This window comes from Cotesia glomerata, linkage group LG2 (assembly GCF_020080835.1).
Source record: "Cotesia glomerata isolate CgM1 linkage group LG2, MPM_Cglom_v2.3, whole genome shotgun sequence".
Lineage (NCBI taxonomy): Eukaryota > Metazoa > Arthropoda > Insecta > Hymenoptera > Braconidae > Cotesia > Cotesia glomerata.
The window spans coordinates 15262824-15284588 of NC_058159.1; the positions used below are offsets into that span (position 1 = coordinate 15262824).

The 21765-nt window shown below is 31.1% G+C and overlaps 2 protein-coding genes across 3 annotated transcripts in view; both read right to left on the minus strand.

Annotated features, from left to right (window-relative positions):
* Positions 1-5002: 5002 nt before the first annotated feature.
* Positions 5003-19362, minus strand: LOC123258434. Of its 2 annotated transcripts, XM_044718435.1 has the most exons (6): positions 19055-19362; positions 18856-18936; positions 18321-18543; positions 9060-9315; positions 8874-8976; positions 5003-6029 (listed from the first exon to the last, which is right to left on the minus strand). In XM_044718435.1, exons 3-6 carry the CDS (start codon positions 18331-18333, stop codon positions 5664-5666), a joined length of 738 nt encoding a protein of 245 aa, XP_044574370.1. In that variant the 5' UTR covers positions 18334-18543; positions 18856-18936; positions 19055-19362; the 3' UTR covers positions 5003-5663. The 2 variants fall into 2 exon arrangements, with proteins under 2 accessions (XP_044574370.1, XP_044574371.1); XM_044718436.1 differs by lacking the exon at positions 18856-18936.
* A 577-nt stretch (positions 19363-19939) lies between these two features.
* The window catches only part of LOC123258433 (uncharacterized protein DDB_G0287625-like), a 54281-nt gene continuing 52455 nt past the window's right edge, over positions 19940-21765 (minus strand). Inside the window, exons 9-10 of the mRNA XM_044718434.1 lie at positions 20918-21084; positions 19940-20485 (exon numbers count right to left, since the gene is read on the minus strand). Of these exons, the coding sequence (XP_044574369.1) occupies positions 20036-20485; positions 20918-21084 (617 nt within the window). The 3' untranslated portion in view covers positions 19940-20035. The remainder of the gene's footprint in view (positions 20486-20917; positions 21085-21765) is intronic.

Consider the following 21765-nt stretch of genomic DNA (forward strand, 5'->3'; position numbering starts at 1 on the left):
GACCGTTTTTATCGCGGGCAGGAAGATTGCAATGATCAGACAATAGGGAAGATTATTATTAAAAATGATTAATTATATGATAATGAAAAGAAAAATTATTTTCTTTATCAATTAACCCAACCAACAAGACATTGCACGCCCATTTAATTTTAAATGGGTGGTCGTTCTATTCGCAGGCAAAAAAATTGCAATGATCAGTTAACTGGGAGGATTATTATTGACAATGATTGATTATATCATAATAAAAAAGAAAAAAAATAATTCTTTTCCTTAATTAACCGAACGAACTAGAAATTGCACGCCCGTTTATTTTTAAACGGTTGACCGTTTTATTCGCGGGAAAAAAAATTATCATAATCAGATAACTGGGGGAGATTATTATTGAAAATGATTTTTCATATAATAATACAGAAAAACAAAAATAATCTTTTATTAAATTAACCTAAAAAACTAGAAATTGCAATTCCGTTTATCTTTAAACGGGTGACCGTTCTATTTACGGGCAAAAAAATTGCAATAATCAGATAACTAGAGGGTTTATGGTTGAAAATGATCAATTCTACACTAATAATAATAAAAAAATATAATTTTCTTCATTGATTAACATAACAAAGAAGAAATTACAGTCTCGTTAATTTTCAAACGGGTGACCGTTCTATGTAGTGCTGAAATAATTGCAACGATCAGATAACAGGAGGGATAATTGTTGAAAATGATTAATTGTATATTAATAAAAAAGAAAAAAAATAATTTTCTTTATTAATTAACCGAACAAACTAGAAATTGCACGCCCGTTTATTTTTAAACGGTTGACTGTTTTATTCGCGGGAAAAAAAATTACAATAATCAGATTACTGGGGGGGATTATAATTAAAAATGATTTATTATATAATAATACAGAACAACAAAAATAATTTTTCTTTAAATTAACCAAAAAAACTAGAAATTGCACGCCCGTTTATCTTTAAACAGGTGACCGTTTTATTAACGGGCAAAAAAATTGCAATGATCAGATAACTAGAGGGTTTATGGTTGAAAATGATCAATTCTACACTAATAATAATGAAAAAATATAATTTTCTTCATTGATTAACATAACAAAGAAGAAATTACAGGCTCGTTAATTTTCAAACGGGTGACCGTTCTATGTAGTGCTGAAATAATTGCAACGATCAGATAACAGGAGGGATAATTGTTGAAAATGATTAATTGTATATTAATAAAAAAGAAAAAAAATAATTTTCTTTATTAATTAACCTAACAACCAAGAAATTGCACGCCCGTTTATATTTAAACGGGTGACCGTTCTGTTCGCGGGCAGAAAGATTGCAATGATCAGATAATTGGGAAGATTATTATTAAAAATGATTAATCATATGATAATGAGAAGAAAAATAATTTTTTTCATTAATTAACCCAACAAACAAGACATTGTATGCCCGTTTAATTTTAAACGGGTGGTCGTTCTATTCGCAGGGAAAAAATTACAATGATCAGTTAACTGGGAGGATTATTATTGAAAATGATTGATTATATAATAATAAAAAAGAAGAAGAATAATTCTGTACCTTAATTAACCGTACAAACTAGAAATTGCACGCCCGTTTATTTTTGAACGGTTGACTGTTTTATTCGCGGGAAAAAAAATTACAATAATCAGATAACTGGGGGGGATTATAATTTAAAATGATTTATTATATAATAATACAGAACAACAAAAATGATTTTTTTTTAAATTAACCTAAAAAACTAGAAATTGCACGCCCGTTTATTTTTAAACGGGTGACCGTTTTATTAACGGGCAAAAAAATTGCAATGATCAGATAACTGGAAGGGATTATGGTTAAAAATGATCAATTTCACAATAATAATGAAGAAAAAATATAATTTTCTTCTTTGATTAACATAACAAAGAAGAAATTACAGGCTCGTTAATTTTCAAACGGGTGACCGTTCTATTCACTGCTGAAATAATTGCAACGATCAGATAACAGGATGGATAATTGTTGAAAATAATCTATTATATATTAATACAAAAGAAAAAAAATGATTTTCTTTATTAATTAACCTAACAACCCAAAAATTGCACGCCCGTTTATATTTAAACGGGTTACCGTTCTGGTTGCGTGCAGAAGATTGCAATGATCAGATAATTGGGAAGATTATTATTAAAAATGATTAATTATATGATAATCTGAAGAAAAATAATTTTCTTCATTAATTAACCCAACAAACAAGACATTGCACGCCCGTTTAATTTCCAACGGGTGGTCGTTCTATTCGCAGGCGAAAAAATTGCAATGATCAGTTAACTGGGAGAAGTAATATTGAAAATGATTGATTATATAATAATAAAGGAGAAAAAAAATAATTCTTTTCCTTAATTAACAGAACAAACTAGAAATTGCACGCCCGTTCAATTCTAAACGGGTAACCGTTTTCTACGCGCAAATAGTAATTGCAATGATCAGATAACGGGGGGTATTCTTATATAAAATGATTAATTACATACTAATAAAGAAGAAAAAGGATAATGTCCTTGATTAATTAACCTTTCAAACAAGAAATTGCACGCTCGTTTATTTTCAAACGGGGGACCGTTTCATTCGCAGCTAATGAAAGATTGCAATGATCAGATAATTGGGAAGATTATTATTAAAAATGATTAATTATATGATAATGAGAAGAAAAATAATTATTTTCATTAATTAACCCAACAAACAAGACATTGCACGCCCGTTTAATTTTAAACGGGTGGTCGTTCTATTCGCAGGCAAAAAAATTACAATGATCAGTTAACTGGGGGGATTATTATTGAAAATGATTGATTATATAATAAAAAAAAAGAAAAAAAATAATTCTGTACCTTAATTAACCGTACAAACTAGAAATTGCACGCCTGTTTATTTTTAAACGGTTGACCGTTTTATTCGCGGGAAAAAAAATTACAATAATCAGATAACTGGGGGGGATTATATTAAAAAATGATTTATTATATAATAATACAGAACAACAAAAATAATTTTTTTTCAAATAAACCTAAAAAACTAGAATTGCACGCCCGTTTATTTTTAAACGGTTGACCGTTTTATTCACGGGCAAAAAAATTACAATAATCAGATAACTGGGGGGGATTATTATTGAAAATGATTCATTATATAATAATACAGATCAACATGAATGATTTTTTTTTAAATTAACCTAAAAAACTCGAAATTGCACGCCCGTTTCTCTCTAAACGGGTGACCGTTTTATTAACGGGCAAAAAAATTGCAATGATCAGATAACTGGAGGGTTTATGGTTAAAAATGATCAATTGTAGAATAATAATGAAGAAAAAATATAATTTTCTCCATTGATTAACATAACAAAGAAGAAATTACAGGCTCGTTAATTTTCAAATGGGTGACCGTTATATTCACTGCTGAATTAATTGCAACGATCAGATAACAGGAGGGATAATTGTTGAAAATGATTAATTATATATTAATAAAAAAGAAGAAAAATAATTTTCTTCATTTATTAACCTAACAAACAAGACATTGCACGCCCGTTTTATTTTAAACGGGTGGTCGTTCTATTCGCAGGCAAAAAAATTACAATGATCAGTTAACTGGAAAGATTATTATTGAAAATAATTGATTATATAATAATAAAGAAGAAGAAGAATAATTCTTTTCCTTAATTAACTGAAGAATCTAGAAATTGCACGTCTGTTTATTTTTAAACGGATGACCATTATATTTTCGGGGAGAATAATCGCAATGAACTGTTTGCTGGGGGTATTAATATCAAATGTGATTTATTACTTAAGAATTATCAAGAAAAAAAATACTTGTTCCAATTATCTCACCTTATACACAAGAAATTGCACGCTGGTTCATTTTCATACGGTTGGCTGTTATATTTGTGGGGAAAATAATTGCAATGATCTGTTGACTGGGGGTATAAGTATTAAAATATGGTTCATTATATAATAATAAACAAAAAAAAGTAATTTCTTCTATTAATTAGCCTAACAAACAAGAAATTACACGCTCGTTTAATCGCGTTTGGCACCATTTGAAAGGGCTAGACTGAACTAAAAAAAAGTTTTTTTATAAGTGGTATTTTTTGAATAACTTTTTTACGGCTCTACCGATCGATCATTAAAACTTATTAGCTTATAACATCAAAAAACTACATTGATCGCCGGCGGCCCGGTCATAATCGGTTGATTCGTTCGTGAATTATCGTTGACGAATGAAAACCGAAAAATTGTATCTTTGGAAATACTCCAAAATTCCTAGTTTGATCAAAGTAAACTAAAAGATTTATTATGAGGCTCAATAAACTTCGTCGAATGCCGCTTACCGCGTTGAAATCGGTTTATACATTTAAAAGTTATCATGGTTTGAAAATTTGAAAAATTGTGTTTTATCAAACTTCTATCAGACTTTTGCGCTCTAAGTGCTCGAAAGCATACAACAGCTATTTCTTTCAGCTCGGAGAGCTCAAAATAACACACAAATTGTATTAAGTGCAATTCCAAACGTTTAGGTATGGAATTGGCGGGAAGTTGCAGGAATGGCCTTCAGGGTCAACCTTTTTTTTTAATTTCTTTTAATACATTGATAAGATTTTTTTGCAGGCTGAACATTGTAGATTCCACAATGAGGTCCAATATATCCGATTTGGCCAGAATAACACTTCGTAGCAGTGGATGATTGTTTTCACTTACCTGCTTACTGTTTGTTCGTTGAACGTTATATTTTCTAGTACAATGGTAGAATAAATTACTCACATTTACATTCCTTTCCCTTAAAACAAATACAACACACATGCTTTTACATACACACATGACAAACACATGGATCAACATCCACACTATTCCACACGCACTACTTCATTCATACTCACATACACATTTACGCTCATACACATATCAAAATATGCGCACATTCATACTTATACAAATACACACACAATGGCGACATCATTAACAATGATATTTGCTTTCATGCAATTTTTATGGTGACATTTTATTTGTTTTTTAATTTTTTTGTACATTTTTAACATTCTTAACTTCCACGCCTTTTTCGACTTCTTACTGTTAATCAGATTGCACCATTATGTATTAAAAAATTTAAATGTTGGAGAACTTCAGGTTCTACCATCTTTTCTAATCCTTCCACTATGGTCGCATTTTCTCTCAAAAATTCCAACAACCCTTCATTTATTTCTCTCGAATCTTCTTTCGAAACTATATATCCCGTCTCACACCTTGCTGTTATTTCTTGTCCTACTAGATTTTCCAACATATTTTTCAACGTTACCATATTCTCCATGTCGCTCAGGTTAATACCTCCACTTTCTTTATGAATTTCCGTTTCACCTGATTCTGTTTGTCCTTCATCTTTTTCGTCTTCTTTCTTTTCCTCAATTTCTTTAAAAATTTCTTTTTCAGCTAATTCTGTTTGTCCTTCATCTTTTTCTTCTTCTTTCTTTTCCTCAATTTCTTTAAAAATTTCCTTTTCACCTGATTCTGTTTGTCCTTCATCTTTTTCTTCTCTTTTCTTTTCCTCTACTGTTTTCTCATTTCCTTCCCCTTTGTTTTTCTTATTTTCTGTAACTCTTTTTTTATTTTGATTCAGTTTTCTCTTTTCTCCCTTCCTTTTATTGTTCTAATCACTTTCTTTATCAATTTCTGTCGTTTGTTCATTACTATCTGACATTTCTTCCTCTTCTTTTTCATCTTCTAACTGTTCCGACTTTTTCCCGTCGTCGTCTTCAGAATCAATATTTATAAAATCTAAATCTTTTCCATCCAATTCCGCTATTTTCTTTCCACATTCCTTTAATAGCTTTAATTTTTCTTTCAGTGTGTCCACTGATGAATTTAAATTTTTTCTCAATGTATCTAAATAGTTCTCTATAATTTCCTCTTCCAGTGTCCTTTCTTTTTTTTGTCCTTTCCCCTTCCCCTTTTTCTGATTGCCATTTATCCGGTCCTTGCACTTCTTCTCCCACGATTTTTTGTTTTTTTTTATCTGAAATTTATCCAATTTTTTAAAATATAAATTAAAAAGCTATAACAAATTTGTGTATTAAAATAAGTTTGTAAGCATGTTTCTGTGGGCACGTATTTCTGTGTACATGCGTTTGTGCGCGCGCGCATGTGTGTGTAAATATATTTATACATGTGGTTCTTTGTGTTTGGGCGTGTCTGTCTTCGTGTGTCCGTGTGTGTTTTCGATATTATCTGAATGTATATAAGACTATGTCTTAAGATATGTGTATCAGGGTACATGTGTATGTTTCTTAGTGTATGTGTGTGTTTTTTTTTTTTTTTTTTTTTTTTTCCCTTAGGGGGGGGGAATCCTTTTTACGGATTCTAGGCGTAGCTGTTTGGCCTGGATATGTGGCGACTCGACGCAGCGTCATACTAAAACTCGACGCTAACGCCCCTACCCACTATTCCCTAAACCCCTTTCCTCTTTCCTCTAATCCCTCATGGAAACCGCCGTTAGGCATTACTTCGTGGGGGGAGGATATAGCGACTGCTCTTCCTTCTGGTAACTAGGTATTATTTTACCTTTCTTCTAGTTGTTGTCATTTGCTCTTTTTCTTTCGATGGAACGCAAGTCTATAAGGACTTCTGTTGCAAACGTGTTTGCGGCGTTTCAGGCAGCCTCTGATGACAGCATTGCTTCTACTATTGTCTCTGGTTGGATTTTCTTGTTCAGGATCATCTCCAGCTCATCGCGCTGTGGGTAAAATCGTGAGCACTCAAAGAAAACGTGCTCCGCGTCTTCATTGATTCCTGGGCAGGACGGGCACTCCGGTGAATCATCATGCTTAAAGCGGTGAAGATACGTCCGAAAACATCCATGTCCTGACAACATCTGCGTCAGATAGTAATTGACCTCGCCATGACTCCGGTTTATCCAACCGTCGATTTTCGGTATGAGACGGTGTGTCCATCTTCCTGTTGTCGCGGCGTCCCACTGCGATTGCAATCGTGCGATGCTGTTCTGCCGTTCTTCAGCTCTGAGTTCCTCGGCACTTAGTGTGGTTGACCTCTTTCGTTGGTAAAGGTTCCGTCTTTCCTCAGCTAGAACTCTAAGCGGCAGAGTTCCGGAAATGACACACACTGCTTCCTCTGATATTGTTCGAAAGGCGCTTGCAACTCGTAGGGCACTCATACGATATATTGGTCCAGCTTTTCTCCATGAATCTTGCACCTCTAGTGCGTCAGCCCAAATTGATATTCCGTAGGTGAGCACCGATGTGACTACTGATGACAATAGTAGCCTCCTGCTCTGCTTTGGGCCTCCGACGTTCGGCATCAATCGTGCGAGACTAGCTCTCACTACTGACGCTTTCGTACAGACGTGTTCCACTTGCTGCTTGAAGTTGAGTCGGGCATCAAGCATCACTCCCAGATATCGTATATGAGGTTGTGATGTGATTTCTCGGTCACCGACATTAATCTTAATTGTTTCAACTTCTTTTCGGCTGGTAATAAGCACTGCTTCGGTCTTCTGCTTGGCCAGTTGTAGGTTCACTGTATTCATCCACTGGTTGATCTTCTCAAAAGTGATGTCAAACAGATGTTGAATCTCATCGAGGTGTTTGGCGACGATCACTGCGGCAACATCATCCGCATACGCTACCAGTTTGACACATCTTGGAAGCTTCAGTCTCAGTAGCCCGTCATACATGATATTCCACAGAAGTGGACCAAGAACAGAGCCCTGTGGCACACCACCGGTTATATCATACTCTTTCGGACCATTCTTTGTATCGTATTTCAGCACTCTATCTGTAAAATAGCTAATCACTAGTCTGCGAAGATATGTTGGCACGTTCTTCTCGTCGAGAGCTTGCATGATGCAGTCCCAATTAGCGGAATTGAAAGCATTTTTGATGTCCAAGGCAGCCACCAGGCAGTACTTCTTCGTTCCACCCTTCCATCTAGTTCCTGCGACTGCCTCTTTGGCCGTATTAACAACCAGATTGATCGCGTCCAGGGTTGATCGTCCTTTCCGGAATCCATACTGGTTGTCTGCCAAGAGTGGGTCGACTACTGCATCTATTCGCTGATGGATGATACGCTCAAATCTCTTACCCGCCGTATCTAGCATGCAGAGTGGTCGGTAAGATGACGGTTCTTCTGGCGGTTTCTTTCCTTTAGATAAAAGTACTAACCGTTGCTGTTTCCACTTACGCGGAAAAGTCCCCAGTGTATGTGTGTGTGTGTGTGTGTGTGTGTATGCACTGATAAAAAAATTGACTTGACTCAAGAGTCAAACTTTTGAACCAAGAATTCCATATTAAAAAAAATGATTTTCTTGAGTCAAGAGAATAAATTCTTGAGCTAAGAAATTATTCTTGGTCTAAGAAAATCTTCTTGTTTAAAGAATTTATCCTCTTGACTCAAGAAAATCATATTCTTCGATATGGAATTCTTGGTTCAAGAGTTTTGCTCTTGAGTCAAGTCAATTTTTTCATCAGTGTGTGTGTGTGTGTGTGTGTGTGTGTGCACTGATAAAAAAATTGACTTGACTCAACAGCCAAACTCTTGAACCAAGAATTCCATATTAAAAAAAATGATTTTCTTGAGTCAAGAGAATAAATTCTTGAGCTAAAAAATTATTCTTGGTCTAAGAAAATCTTCTTGTTTAAATAATTTATCCTCTTGACTCAAGAAAATCATATTCTTCGATATGGAATTCTTGGTTCAAGAGTTTGGCTCTTGAGTCAAGTCAATTTTTTCATCAGTGTGTGTGTGTGTGTGTGTGTGTGTGTGTGTGTGTGTGTGTGTGTGTGTGTCTGAGGGGGGGGGTTGATTCTATGGTATAGTGCGTGTAGAAGTTGTGAATGTGTCATACCTTTGGAGGATCATGGTTGTGATGATGATTCCACTCTTTAACGACTAATGCATCTTGCTGGCCATTCATTCGTATCTTGAGCTTCAGTGGACAGTATTGCCTACTATAAAAAAAATCTTGTTGAAACTACTGCCCTTGTAGTGTAATATACTATTGCTTCTAACAATTCAAGTTCATTATACGTACTTATTATCATGATTTTCCTTAGGAGAGCTTTTCTTAATACCTCTAACGCAGTGGTAAACGGCCTCGGATAAATTCCAGCTCGGGTCTCCAGTCTTGTGGACTCGCCGGTTTTGGACAGCATTCTCGGTTCTGGTCTCGTATGAAACGAGTATATGGTTTGTCGCTAATTCGTACTTGTCTAAGTCTCTGAAAAAATCCAGCTGATCTGCTGGATACTCCTTCCCCGCCTTAAAAATTTTGGCCATTTTTGAATAAACTGAAACATTTAATATTAAGTTTTAAAAGTTAAGATTAATAATCAATAATTTATCTTGATTAAAAGTCTTTTCCCGATAAATTCCTAGAAAGTATCCAGATATCCATATAATTATAAAAAAAACCTGTTCTCTTTCGTTAACTAGGATTGTTTATATAAAAAACAATTTTTTCCATATTTTTTTTCAAAAAAGACGCACAGCACAACGCCGAAAAACTAATATTTTTGTCGTTAAAATTAATTTGAGTTACATTTTAAATTTTCTGATATTCAAGCCATAACTTAAAAATATCCCTCCAGTTAATGATAAAAAATTCGAGTTAAAAAGAATGATTTTATGTAATTAAGAGCCGGTCCCTATGATTCCAGGGGTAATAGTAGTTCCCTCTATTGGTATGTGTCGATATCTGTAGGAAAAATGAAAGATTTGTCGTTACCGCCCGAGCCAGAGCAGTATTCGGTAGAGACACCTACTGGTGATGACGAAAAATATATATATAAATACATATAAATATGAATAACGAAATCATAGGAATTTTGTCCTTTCAATGAAAATAGTCGTCGCGACAAAATTATGCCGTATCCTATTTTTGTTACTCATGAAGTCTACACTTGGCTCTGAAAATATCAGAGTCAGTGTTTTTTTTTTTATAACTGAAAAAGACAACTAGCAACAAATAGGAAAATATAATTCATTTCGTTACATGTATAAGAGTATTTTCCTGACTGAATAACATGGGTACATTAGCAATATTTGTTGAATGATAGTACATCTCTTAAGTGATTTGCATCGAGTACATTTTTTACAGTAAATAATAAATATGTTTGTTATAAAAATCATTTTCATACAGAGCAACTCGACACTGACTTTCAGAATGATATCGTTATATTCATATAATTTTCAGTAAAAAAACTAAGTCGCTCTCAGTAATTCAAGTTGATTTTCACAAATTTTCATCTGGCATTTTAATTATACCAAAGATTACTAATTATTAGAAAATATTTATCAAGTAACAAAGACGCTGTGATCTCTCACAGCTCTTTTGCTTTCGCTCAAGAGCAACTTCTAAATAACAATCAACTTTTGAATTCTCAACTTATAATTTAAATTTGCCTTATTTATAAGTATTCTTTTTTTTTGTCGATTAAATTTATGAATCTGTTAATTGCTTTATTTTTAAAACAAATAATACTCAATATTCACATTTATATTTATTTTTAATTTTTCAATTACTTTGGTAATATTTTTATCATCACCAACTAACTGTCGAACGACACTTTTTTTTTTGTTTAGCAATACATAATTTTTTTTTTTACAACAATTTAATATTTATTTTACATACAGCAATTTAAAACGAATTATCATAATCCCTTCTGAATAATCGTATTGTTCTCAATAAAAAAAAAATAACTCTCCAGGCCAAATTCTAGTCGATTTTCATAAATTTTCATCTGGCATTTTAATTATACCAAAGATTACTCATTATTAGAAAATATTTATCAAGTCGTAAAGACGCTGTGATCTCTCACAGCTCGTTTTCTTTTCCTCAAGAGCGACTTTTAAATAACAATCAACTTTTAAATTATCAACTAATAATTTAAATTTGCCTTATTTATAAGTATTCTTTTTTTTTGTCGATTAAATTTATGAATCCGTTAATTGCTTTATTTTTAAAACAAATAATACTCAATATTCACATCTATATTTATTTTTAATTTTTCAATTACATATTTAATTTTTTTATCATCATTAACTAACTGTCGTACGACACTTTTTTTTTTGTTTAGCAATACATAATATTTTTTATTTACAACAATTGAATATTTATTTAACATACAGCAATTTAAAAGAAATTATCATAATCCCTTCTGAATAATCGTATTGTTCTCAATAAAAAAAAAATAAATCTCCAGGCCAAATTCTAGTCGATTTTCATAAATTTTCATCTGGCATTTTAATAATACCACAGATTACTAATAATTAGAAACTATTTATCAAGTCGCAAAGACGCTGTAATCTCTCACAGCCCTTTTTCTTTTTCTCAAGAGCGACTTTTAAATAGCAATCAACTTTTAAATGTTAAACTAATATTTCAAATTTGCTTTATTTGTAAGTATTCTTTTTTTTGTCGATTAAATTTATAAATCCGTTATTTACTCTATTTTTAAAACAAATGATACTCAATATTCACATCTATATTTTTTTTTTAATTTTTCAAACATTTCTTTTACTTTCTCATCATCGCCAACTAACTGTCATACGATACTTTTTCTTTCTTAACAATACACGATATTTTTTATTTACAACAATTTAATTTTTATTTAACACTCAACAATTTATAACTGACTATCAAAATCCTTTCTAAGTGTTCGTATTATTCTCAATAAATTAACTGAGTCTCTAGTCTAAATTCTAGTTGACTTTTACACATTATCATCTGGTATTATCTCATTTGATTTTTTTTTATCTTTAATTTTTCAAATACTTCGTTAACTTTTTCACTATCACCCACTAACTTATATACAACACTTTTTTTTTCTTAGCAATACACAATATTTTTTATTTACAAAAATTCAATTTTTATTTAACACACAGCAATTTAAAACCGACTACCACAATCCTTCCTGAGCGTTAATATTGCTCTCAATAAAAAAAATAATTCTCCAGTCTACATTCTAGTTGATTTTCACAAATTTTCATCTGGCATTTTAATAATACCAAAGATTACTCATCATTAGAAACTATTTATCAAGTCGCAAAGACGCTGTGATCTCTCACAGCTCTTTTTCTTTTTCTCAAGAGCGACTTTTAAATAGCAATCAACTTTAAAATTTTCACCTAATAATTCAAATTTGCTTTATTTGTAAGTATTCTTTGTTTGGTCGATTAATTTTATAAATCCGTTATTTGCTCTATTTTTAAAACAAATGATACTCAATATCTACATTTATATTTTTTTTTTTCATTTTTCAAACATTTTTTAAACTTTCTCATCATCACCCATTTACTTTCATACAACACTTTTTATTTCTTAGCAATAAACAATATTTTTTATTCACAACAATTCAATTTTTATTTAATACACAGCAATTTAAAACCGACTACCACAACCCCTCCTGAGTGTTCATATTGCTCTCAATAAAAATAATAATGCTCCAGTCTACATTCTACTTGATTTTCACAAATTTTTATCTGGCATTTTAATAATACCACAGATTACTCATCATTTGAAACTATTTATCAAGTCGCAAAGACGCTGTAATCTCTCACAGCTCTTTTTCTTTTTCTCAAGAGCGACTTTTAAATAGCAATCAACTTTTAAATTCTTAACTAATATTTCAAATTTGCTTTATTTGTAAGTATTCTTTTTTTTGTCGATTAAATTTATAAATCCGTTATTTGGTCTATTTTTAAAACAAATGATACTCAATATTCACATTTATATTTTGTTTTAATTTTTCAAACATTTCTTTTACTTTCTCATCATCGCCAACTAACTGTCATACGATACTTTTTCTTTCTTAACAATACACGATATTTTTTATTTACAACAATTTAATTTTTATTTAACACTCAACAATTTATAACTGACTATCAAAATCCTTTCTAAGTGTTCGTATTATTCTCAATAAATTAACTGAGTCTCTAGTTTAAATTCTAGTTGACTTTTACACATTATCATCTGGTATTATCTCATTTAATTTTTTTTTATCTTTAATTTTTCAAGTACTCCGTTAACTTTTTCACTATCACCCACTAACTTATATACAACACTTTTTTTTTCTTAGCAATACACAATATTTTTTATTTACAAAAATTCAATTTTTATTTAACACACAGCAATTTAAAACCGACTACCACAATCCTTCCTGAGCGTTAATATTGCTCTCAATAAAAAAAATAATTCTCCAGTCTACATTCTAGTTGATTTTCACAAATTTTCATCTGGCATTTTAATAATACCAAAGATTACTCATCATTAGAAACTTTTTATCAAGTCGCAAAGACGCTGTGATCTCTCACAGCTCTTTTTCTTTTTCTCAAGAGCGACTTTTAAATAGCAATCAACTTTAAAATTTTTACCTAATAATTCAAATTTGGTTTATTTGTAAGTATTCTTTGTTTGGTCGATTAATTTCATAAATCCGTTATTTGCTCTATTTTTGAAACAAATGATACTCAATATCTACATTTATATTTTTTTTTTTCATTTTTCAAACATTTTTTAAACTTTCTCATCATCACCCACTTACTTTCATACAACACTTTTTATTTCTTAGCAATAAACAATATTTTTTATTCACAACAATTCAATTTTTATTTAACACACAGCAATTTAAAACCGACTACCACAACCCCTCCTGAGTGTTCATATTGCTCTCAATAAAAATAATAATGCTCCAGTCTACATTCTACTTGATTTTCACAAATTTTTATCTGGCATTTTAATAATACCACAGATTACTCATCATTTGAAACTATTTATCAAGTTGCAAAGACGCTGTGATCTCTCACAGCTCTTTTTCTTTTTCTCAAGAGCGACTTTTAAATAGCAATCAACTTTTAAATTCTTAACTAATATTTCAAATTTGCTTTATTTGTAAGTATTCTTTTTTTTGTCGATTAAATTTATAAATCCGTTATTTGGTCTATTTTTAAAACAAATGATACTCAATATTCACATTTATATTTTGTTTTAATTTTTCAAACATTTCTTTTACTTTCTCATCATCGCCAACTAACTGTCATACGATACTTTTTCTTTCTTAACAATACACGATATTTTTTATTTACAACAATTTAATTTTTATTTAACACTCAACAATTTATAACTGACTATCAAAATCCTTTCTAAGTGTTCGTATTATTCTCAATAAATTAACTGAGTCTCTAGTCTAAATTCTAGTTGACTTTTACACATTATCATCTGGTATTATCTCATTTAATTTTTTTTTATCTTTAATTTTTCAAATACTCCGTTAACTTTTTCACTATCACCCACTAACTTATATACAACACTTTTTTTTTCTTAGCAATACACAATATTTTTTATTTACAAAAATTCAATTTTTATTTAACACACAGCAATTTAAAACCGACTACCACAATCCCTCCTGAGCGTTAATATTGCTTTCAATAAAAAAAATAATTCTCCAGTCTACATTCTAGTTGATTTTTACAAATTTTCATCTGGCATTTTAATAATACCAAAGATTACTCATCATTAGAAACTATTTATCAAGTCGCAAAGACGCTGTGATCTCTCACAGCTCTTTTTCTTTTTCTCAAGAGCGACTTTTAAATAGCAATCAACTTTTTAATTCTCAAGTAATAATTTAAATTTGTCTTTTTTAAAAATATTCTTTTTTTTGTCGATTAAATTTTTAAATCCGTTAATTGCTATATTTTTATAACAGATGGTACTTAATTTTCACATTTATATTTTTTTTTTAATTTTTCAATTACTTATGTAATTTTTTTATCATCACCAACTAACTTTCATACGACACTTGTTTTCCTTTTTTAACAATACACAATATTTTTTATTTACAACAATCTCATGTTTATTTCACACACAGCAATTCAAAACTGACTATCACAATCCCTTCTTAGTGTTCGTATTGTTCTCAATAAATAAACTAAGTCTCTAGTCTAAATTCTAGTTGATTTTTACGCATTTACATCTGGAATTCTCACATACAATTTTTTTTTCTTGAATTTTTAAAATACTTTTCCAACTTTTTCACTATCACCCAGTAACTTTTTAACACATTTTTTTTTGAGCAACACACAATATTTTTTATTTACAACAATTAAATTTTTATTCAACACAGCAATTTAAAACCGACTATCACAATCTTTTCTGAGTGTTCATATTGCTATCAATAAAAAAAATAAATCTCCAAGCCAAATTCCGATATTCACAAATTTTCATCTGGCATTTTAATTGTACTAAAGATTACTCATTATTAGAAAATATTCATCAAGTCTGAAAGAGGCTGTGATCTCTCACAGCTCTTTTTGTTTTTTTCAAGAACGACTTTTAAATAACAATCAACTTTTTAATTCTCAACTAATAATTTAAATTCGCCTTATTTATAAATATTATTTTTTTTTGTCGATTAAATCCATAAATCCGTTAATTGCTCTATTTTTAAAACAAATAGTACTCAATATTTACATTTATATGTTTATTTTCATTTTTCAAACACTTTTTTTATTTTCTTATCATCACCAACTAACTGTCATACGATGCTTTTTCTTTTTAACAATACACAATATTTTTTATTTACAACAATTTAATTTTTATTTCACACACAGCAATTCAAAACTGACTATCACAATCCCTTTTTAGTGTTCGTATTGTTCTCAATAAATAAACTAAGTCTCTGGGTTAAATTATAGTTGATTTTTACACATTTTCATCTGGCATTTTTATTGTACAAAATCAATTATTACTTCTCTTCTTAGTCATTACCAATTATTGATCAATCATTTTCTTCAAAAGTTTACTACATCCCAAAAACCTCGCGGTCTATGGCAGCGCTTACTTTTTGAGAAACGACTTGTAACTTATTATAAACTTTGGAATTCTCAATGTAGTATTCGCAATCGCTCAAATCTTATAAATAATTCTTTTGTCAACAATATTTACATTAATAATAATAACATTAATATTATTCATCATTAAGGCCGAGAATTTAGTTTTTTTAAAAGAGAGAGACAGAAGATAGGTGTAGCCAAGCGTTCTGATTGGTCATAATAAATTAATTGTTTTTTGTTTTTCGCAATCAAGTGAAGACAGCAGCTTGAAGAAAAAATAAAAATTAGATTGCTAATCCAACATGAAAATATGAAAAATATGTCAAAAAAAAAAAAGGTTGGTTCTCAGATGTAAAGGTGCTTGTAAACAAATACAAGTCTGTACTGCTCAGATAAATAAAGAAGAGAATTTGAAGCACAGTGTTGTGACTAAAATGTTTAATGAAATTAATTTAAAGAGAACAGTAAACAAGCTGGCGATTTCGCTCAAGATCGCGTAAAAGAATTGGTCCCGGCCTCACTGGTAATTTTGCTGGGGATCGCACTGACGGTCTTTTTGAAGGTCTCGCTGGAGGTCTCGCTAGAACTCTTGCCGATGGTCTTGCTGGAAATCACGCTGACGGTCTTTTTAGAGGTCTCGCTGACGGTCTCGCTAAAGATCTTGCTGGAGATCGAGCTGATGGTATTGCTAGGAGTTTCGCTGGTAATTTTGATGGCGATCACGGTGATGGTATCGCTGGAGATCACGCTGACGGTCTCGCTGGAGATCACGCTGACGGTCTTTCTGGAGATCACACTGACGGTCTTTCTGGAGATCACACTGACGGTCTTTCTGGAGGTCTCGCTGGAGATCACGCCAACGGTCTTTCTAAAGGTCTCGCTAAAACTCTTGCTGATGGTCTCGCTGGAGATCACGCTGACGATCTTTCTGGAGGTCACGCTGGTGATTACGCTGACGATCTTTCTGAAGATCACGCTGCCGGTCACGCTGATAATTTTGTTAGCGATCACGGCGATGGTATCGCTGGAGATCACGCTGACAATCTTTCTGGAGGTCTCGCTGGAGATTACGCTGACGGTTTTTCTGAAGGTCTCGCTGGTGGCCACGCTGACGGTTTTTTTGGGAGTCTCGCTGGAGATCACGCTAACGATATTTCTAGAGGTCTCGCTGGTGATCACGCTGACTGTCTTTCTGCAAGTCTCGTTGGAGATAACGCTGACGATCTTGCTGGAATCACGCTGACGATCTTTCTGGAGGTCTCGCTGGTGATCACGCTGACGGTCTTTCTGGAAGTCTCGCTGGAAATCACCAGCGAGATCTCCATAAAGATCGTCAGCGTGATCTCCAGAAAGACCGTCAGTGTGATCTTTAGAAAGACCGTCAGTGTAATCTCCAGCGAGACCGTCAGCATGATCTCCAGCGAGACCGTCAGCGCGATCGCCAGCAAAATCACCAAGCGAGACCGGCAGCAATACCATTAGCACAACTTCCAGCAAAACGACCTCCAGCGAGACCGTCAGCGAGACCTCTAGAATAACCGTCAGCGTGATCTCCAGCGAGACTGTCGGCAAGAGTTCTAGCGAGACCTTTAAAAAGAACGTCAGTGCGATCTCCAGCAAAATTACCAGTGAGACCGAGAGCAATTCCTTTACGCGATCTTCAGCGAAATCGCCAGCTTGTCACTGTTCACTTTAAATTAATTTTATCGAACATTTTAGTCCCAACACTGTGCTTCAAATTCTCTTCTTTATTTATCTGAGCAGTACAGACTTATATTTGTTTACAAGCACCTTTACATGTGCAAACCAACCTATTTTTTTGACATATTTTTCATATTTTCATGTTGGATTAGCAATCTAATTTTTATTTTTTCTTCAAGCTGCTGTCTTCACTTGATTGCGAAAAACAAAAAACAATTAATTTATTACGACGAATCAGAACACTTGGCTACACCTATCTTCTGTCTCTCTCTTTTAAAAAAACTAAATTCTCGGCCCTATTCATCATAATAACTATAACAATTATAATAATAATTATAATAATAATAATAATCAATTTTTCCACTATCTACTTCTACATTTCTTGTCAGTTAACATTGAAGTTTAATTTTGTTTTATCACAATATACACTATCCAAATTTTTAATTTTCGATTTGCGTACTTCTATTTTACAACTTTTCCTTTTTTTTACATCTATTTTCCATTTTTTTTCATTACAAACAATCTGTTTATATTCAAAGTAAATAATATTTATAGTCCTAATACGTCGCTCATAACGACACTACTTTTAAATTAAAAAATTGTTGCAATTTATTTCTTTTCTCTATATATTATTCCTAACCATCAGTGATATCAATAACTTCTCATATGTATAATTTTTCTATCTGATAGATCTATGTCAGCACCACTATTTTTATAACTTCATTATTATATTTAATATTTAATTTTTATTTTACCTTACCAATATTTTTCATTTCTGTCAGTTTTTAATTTCCGGTGGTGCCTTAGCATAATTTTTCGATACTTGAAATTTTTCTTTTTCTTCATCTATTTGGATTAAATGGCGAATTCTGATGGTTATCGGGTTGCTGGTACTCCTCTTGAAATTTCTCAGCTGTTGTTTATTTCATCCAACAAGTGGCCGGATGTAAAAATTACAACATTCTTTTAAGCATTACCTTCCCCTGTAAATTTTATCAGATACATTAATGCAACTAATGATTTTAATTTGTCTGAAAACATTGATTGTTTATTCAAATAATAGAGAGACATTATTTCTTTAGATATTACAAATGACACTAAAATTTGCAAAAGAATTACTGTCTTTCCGCATCATTTTAATAAATCAATTTCTAAAAAACTATGCTCAAAATTGCAGGTGTAGACATCAAAATTAATTATATATGATATTTTTATGACGACTTTCACTCGATCTTAATCTATAAGTAAATAAAAAATTCTTAACACCTGCTAACTTAAAATATTTTTTTTTTTACCTATGAGGATCAGTTTTTTCACTTAGGATTTTAATTTCAACAGAGCTTCCAACCAGAGTAATGACACGCTTTTAATACTTTCTTCATTGTGAATATGATTAAAAAAAAAAAAAAAAAAAAAAATTAAAACGATTAATTACCTGTTATAATTTACCATTATTATAATGTGAAACCACAAATTATTGGTGGGATTACTTACGTGCAATAATATTAATATTATCTGAAAATTAAATTTTTTGTCCACCTTTCCTGGTGTTGATGATTTTTCTTGGCCTCGAACGAAAAATACTCAGCCCATGCTTGACGGTATCTTATGCTTTTTGACCCTTTTATTAATTTTTTTACCCTCCGTTAATCATGTAATTCTTCATTTTACAATAACTTCATCACTTAATCAATTAGTTTAACAGCGGTAGAATGTTTACAATTACAATTTAATTTATTAACTTTCCAACGTGTGGACGCCATATTGTCGACTTTGTAAACACCCATTCACTATAGCGAGTATCATGTGGCCGCCATCAGCACTCAGCCATGAGCGCTGTATTCTTGTTGATACGTCATGCAGAGATCGCCATGTACACTACGCGCGTAATTCAAAACAAAAACTTCGAATTACTGAGTTTCATACTGATTTCATTCATTGAAATAATATTCAAATTAGCAGTCACTTAATAACTTTTTTAACTTTATTCAACAGAAAAATTTTTGATAAAAAATTATTACAGAAAAATTGCATTTGTTATTTTTTTTCAATTTCTACATGTCAATTTTTTTTCTCTTTTTTTTGCCGTAATTTATCTGTCAAAAATATTCTAAAAATTATCTAATATCTGCTAAATTAATTATCATCTAATTGGATGATTAATAATTGGTTGCGTTAACGAGGAATGCTACAATAAAATATATTATAGGAATATTTCAAATTAAAAATATATCAATCGAAAAGATTTTTAAATTAAGTTATGAATACTTCTCTTCAATATCATTCTAAACTTTGTCTGAATTTTATTAATGTTATTGGAGTGAACATAAAATTTTAAAAACTATCCTTTAAATCATACATTTGCGTAATTTTTTAATTATATTTTATTTATGAAAAAAAAACGTAGCTGAATTGATGAAAAATAATAAAAACTTGGAAAAAAAAATAAATTAACGGTTGGTTTTCATATCTTTACTAAAAATGTCGATAGTTCTGTCTTAAGTTGCTATCTTGTGGGTAACTGTTATTGTAGTTACTGGACCGCCAATCAGGTAAATATTCATGTCGACCGTAAGGTCGGTTATATTGATAATTTCGATAATTGTTGTTAAATTGCTGGTTGTTATTGTTCCTGGGTATGGGATTGGTCTGAAAAGGTTGCTGATCATTAGGATTTTGATATCGAGTTGTTCGCCAAATACCTTGATTATTATTAAATTGTCTGGGGCCTGGTTGACGGTAAGAATAGTTTTGGTGTTGATACGGGCGGGTTCGATAACCCATTGCATGAGTCGAAGGGGGATAATATTCGCGACTTCTATATTTTGTAAATTGAGGTAGACGCTCTTCCCCTTTTGAAATATAACGAACTTCTTTATCATTTTCTGAGCCTTCGCCGTTGTGTTTACTTTCTTCATTCGGCATCTGAAAAATTAATTGTTATAGATTTTTTTAAGTTAAATATATATGGGGTATTCCATGCCAAATTGATTACTTTTGAACCCACCCCCTTTAGATTTAGCTAAAACTTTTCTATTTTTTTCTACCCTTTGAAAGACATTTTTAAGAATTTCTCGAAGTGTTTTTGTCCTACCCAAAAAAGGTACCTAAAAGTCAACGTCTAAAAACGTTGTGGCTATTTTAAAATAAAAAAGCCATTTTTTTTTTTTTAATTTATAACTTTTTTTGGGTTGGATAAAAAAATTTGAAAAAATTATCAAAAATGTCTTTCAAAGGGTAAAAAGAATTGAAAAGTTTCAGCTCAATCTAAAGGGGTCGGGTTCTAAAGTGGTCGATTTGGCACGGAATACCTTATATATTATTGTTTATGAGAGTAGAAACATTTTTATTTTTTACCAATTGACGAATTCTCTCCTCAAGTTTTTTCATACGCAAATATATGTTGTTTTTGTTTTTTTTCTTTTTAAACAACGATTTCTCCTCTTCTCTTTTTTTATTCTCATCAATACTGTCATCTGATGTCTCATCTTCTGAAATCTGCTCTTCTCTATTTGAAATATTTCCTGCGAACAAAAATTAGTTTTGATTCAATTGTGTACTAAACATAAAATTAAATATAATAATTTAATATTGTAATATTATGAAGCAAAAAATTTTCAATACTTTATCATATTAAAATTAGCTGACATTCAACCATTTCTATGATTTTTTTTATTTGGTTAATTATTGCAAAAAAATATTAAATTGAAATTAGACGACATTTGAAAAATTTCTTTTGAATTTCTTTTTACTTCCAATTGAGATGGGGAAGAAAATCAAAAATCATTCAAAGCCTGATTATTTCAGTATTATTTATAAAAGAAAATGAAACTAGTTGACCTCTGAAAATTTCCTGAAATTTGTTATTAAAAAACTTATCATAGAAAAAAACAAAAAAAAGTTTCACGTGTCAAAGATTTGAAAATTAATAAATTATAAAAAATTTGTTATAACTTCTAATCTAATTTTTGAGTAAAGTGAAAAATAGTTAAACATCTGTTACTTTTAGTATCACTTGAAAATAAAAATTCAATTTGCTGATTGATGAAAATTTTTAGCCTTTTTTTATTGAAAAAATACATGATACTGAAATCAACCCAAACTTTAAAATTTTTTGAAACTTTATAATAATTCGAATATTACAAATTGATTTTCTGAAAATTTACACTTATAAGTTTTGTTCATTTGTAAATTAAGAATTTTTT

Excerpts from the sequence above, each read along its gene's own strand:
- LOC123258434 (XM_044718436.1), bottom strand. Across the intron at positions 8,977-9,059 it reads AAGGAAAATCATGATAATAA|TAGGCAATACTGTCCACTGA; the intron begins GTACGTATAATG and ends TTTTTTTTATAG. Across the intron at positions 6,030-8,873 it reads ACAACCATGATCCTCCAAAG|ATAAAAAAAAACAAAAAATC; the intron begins GTATGACACATT and ends GATAAATTTCAG.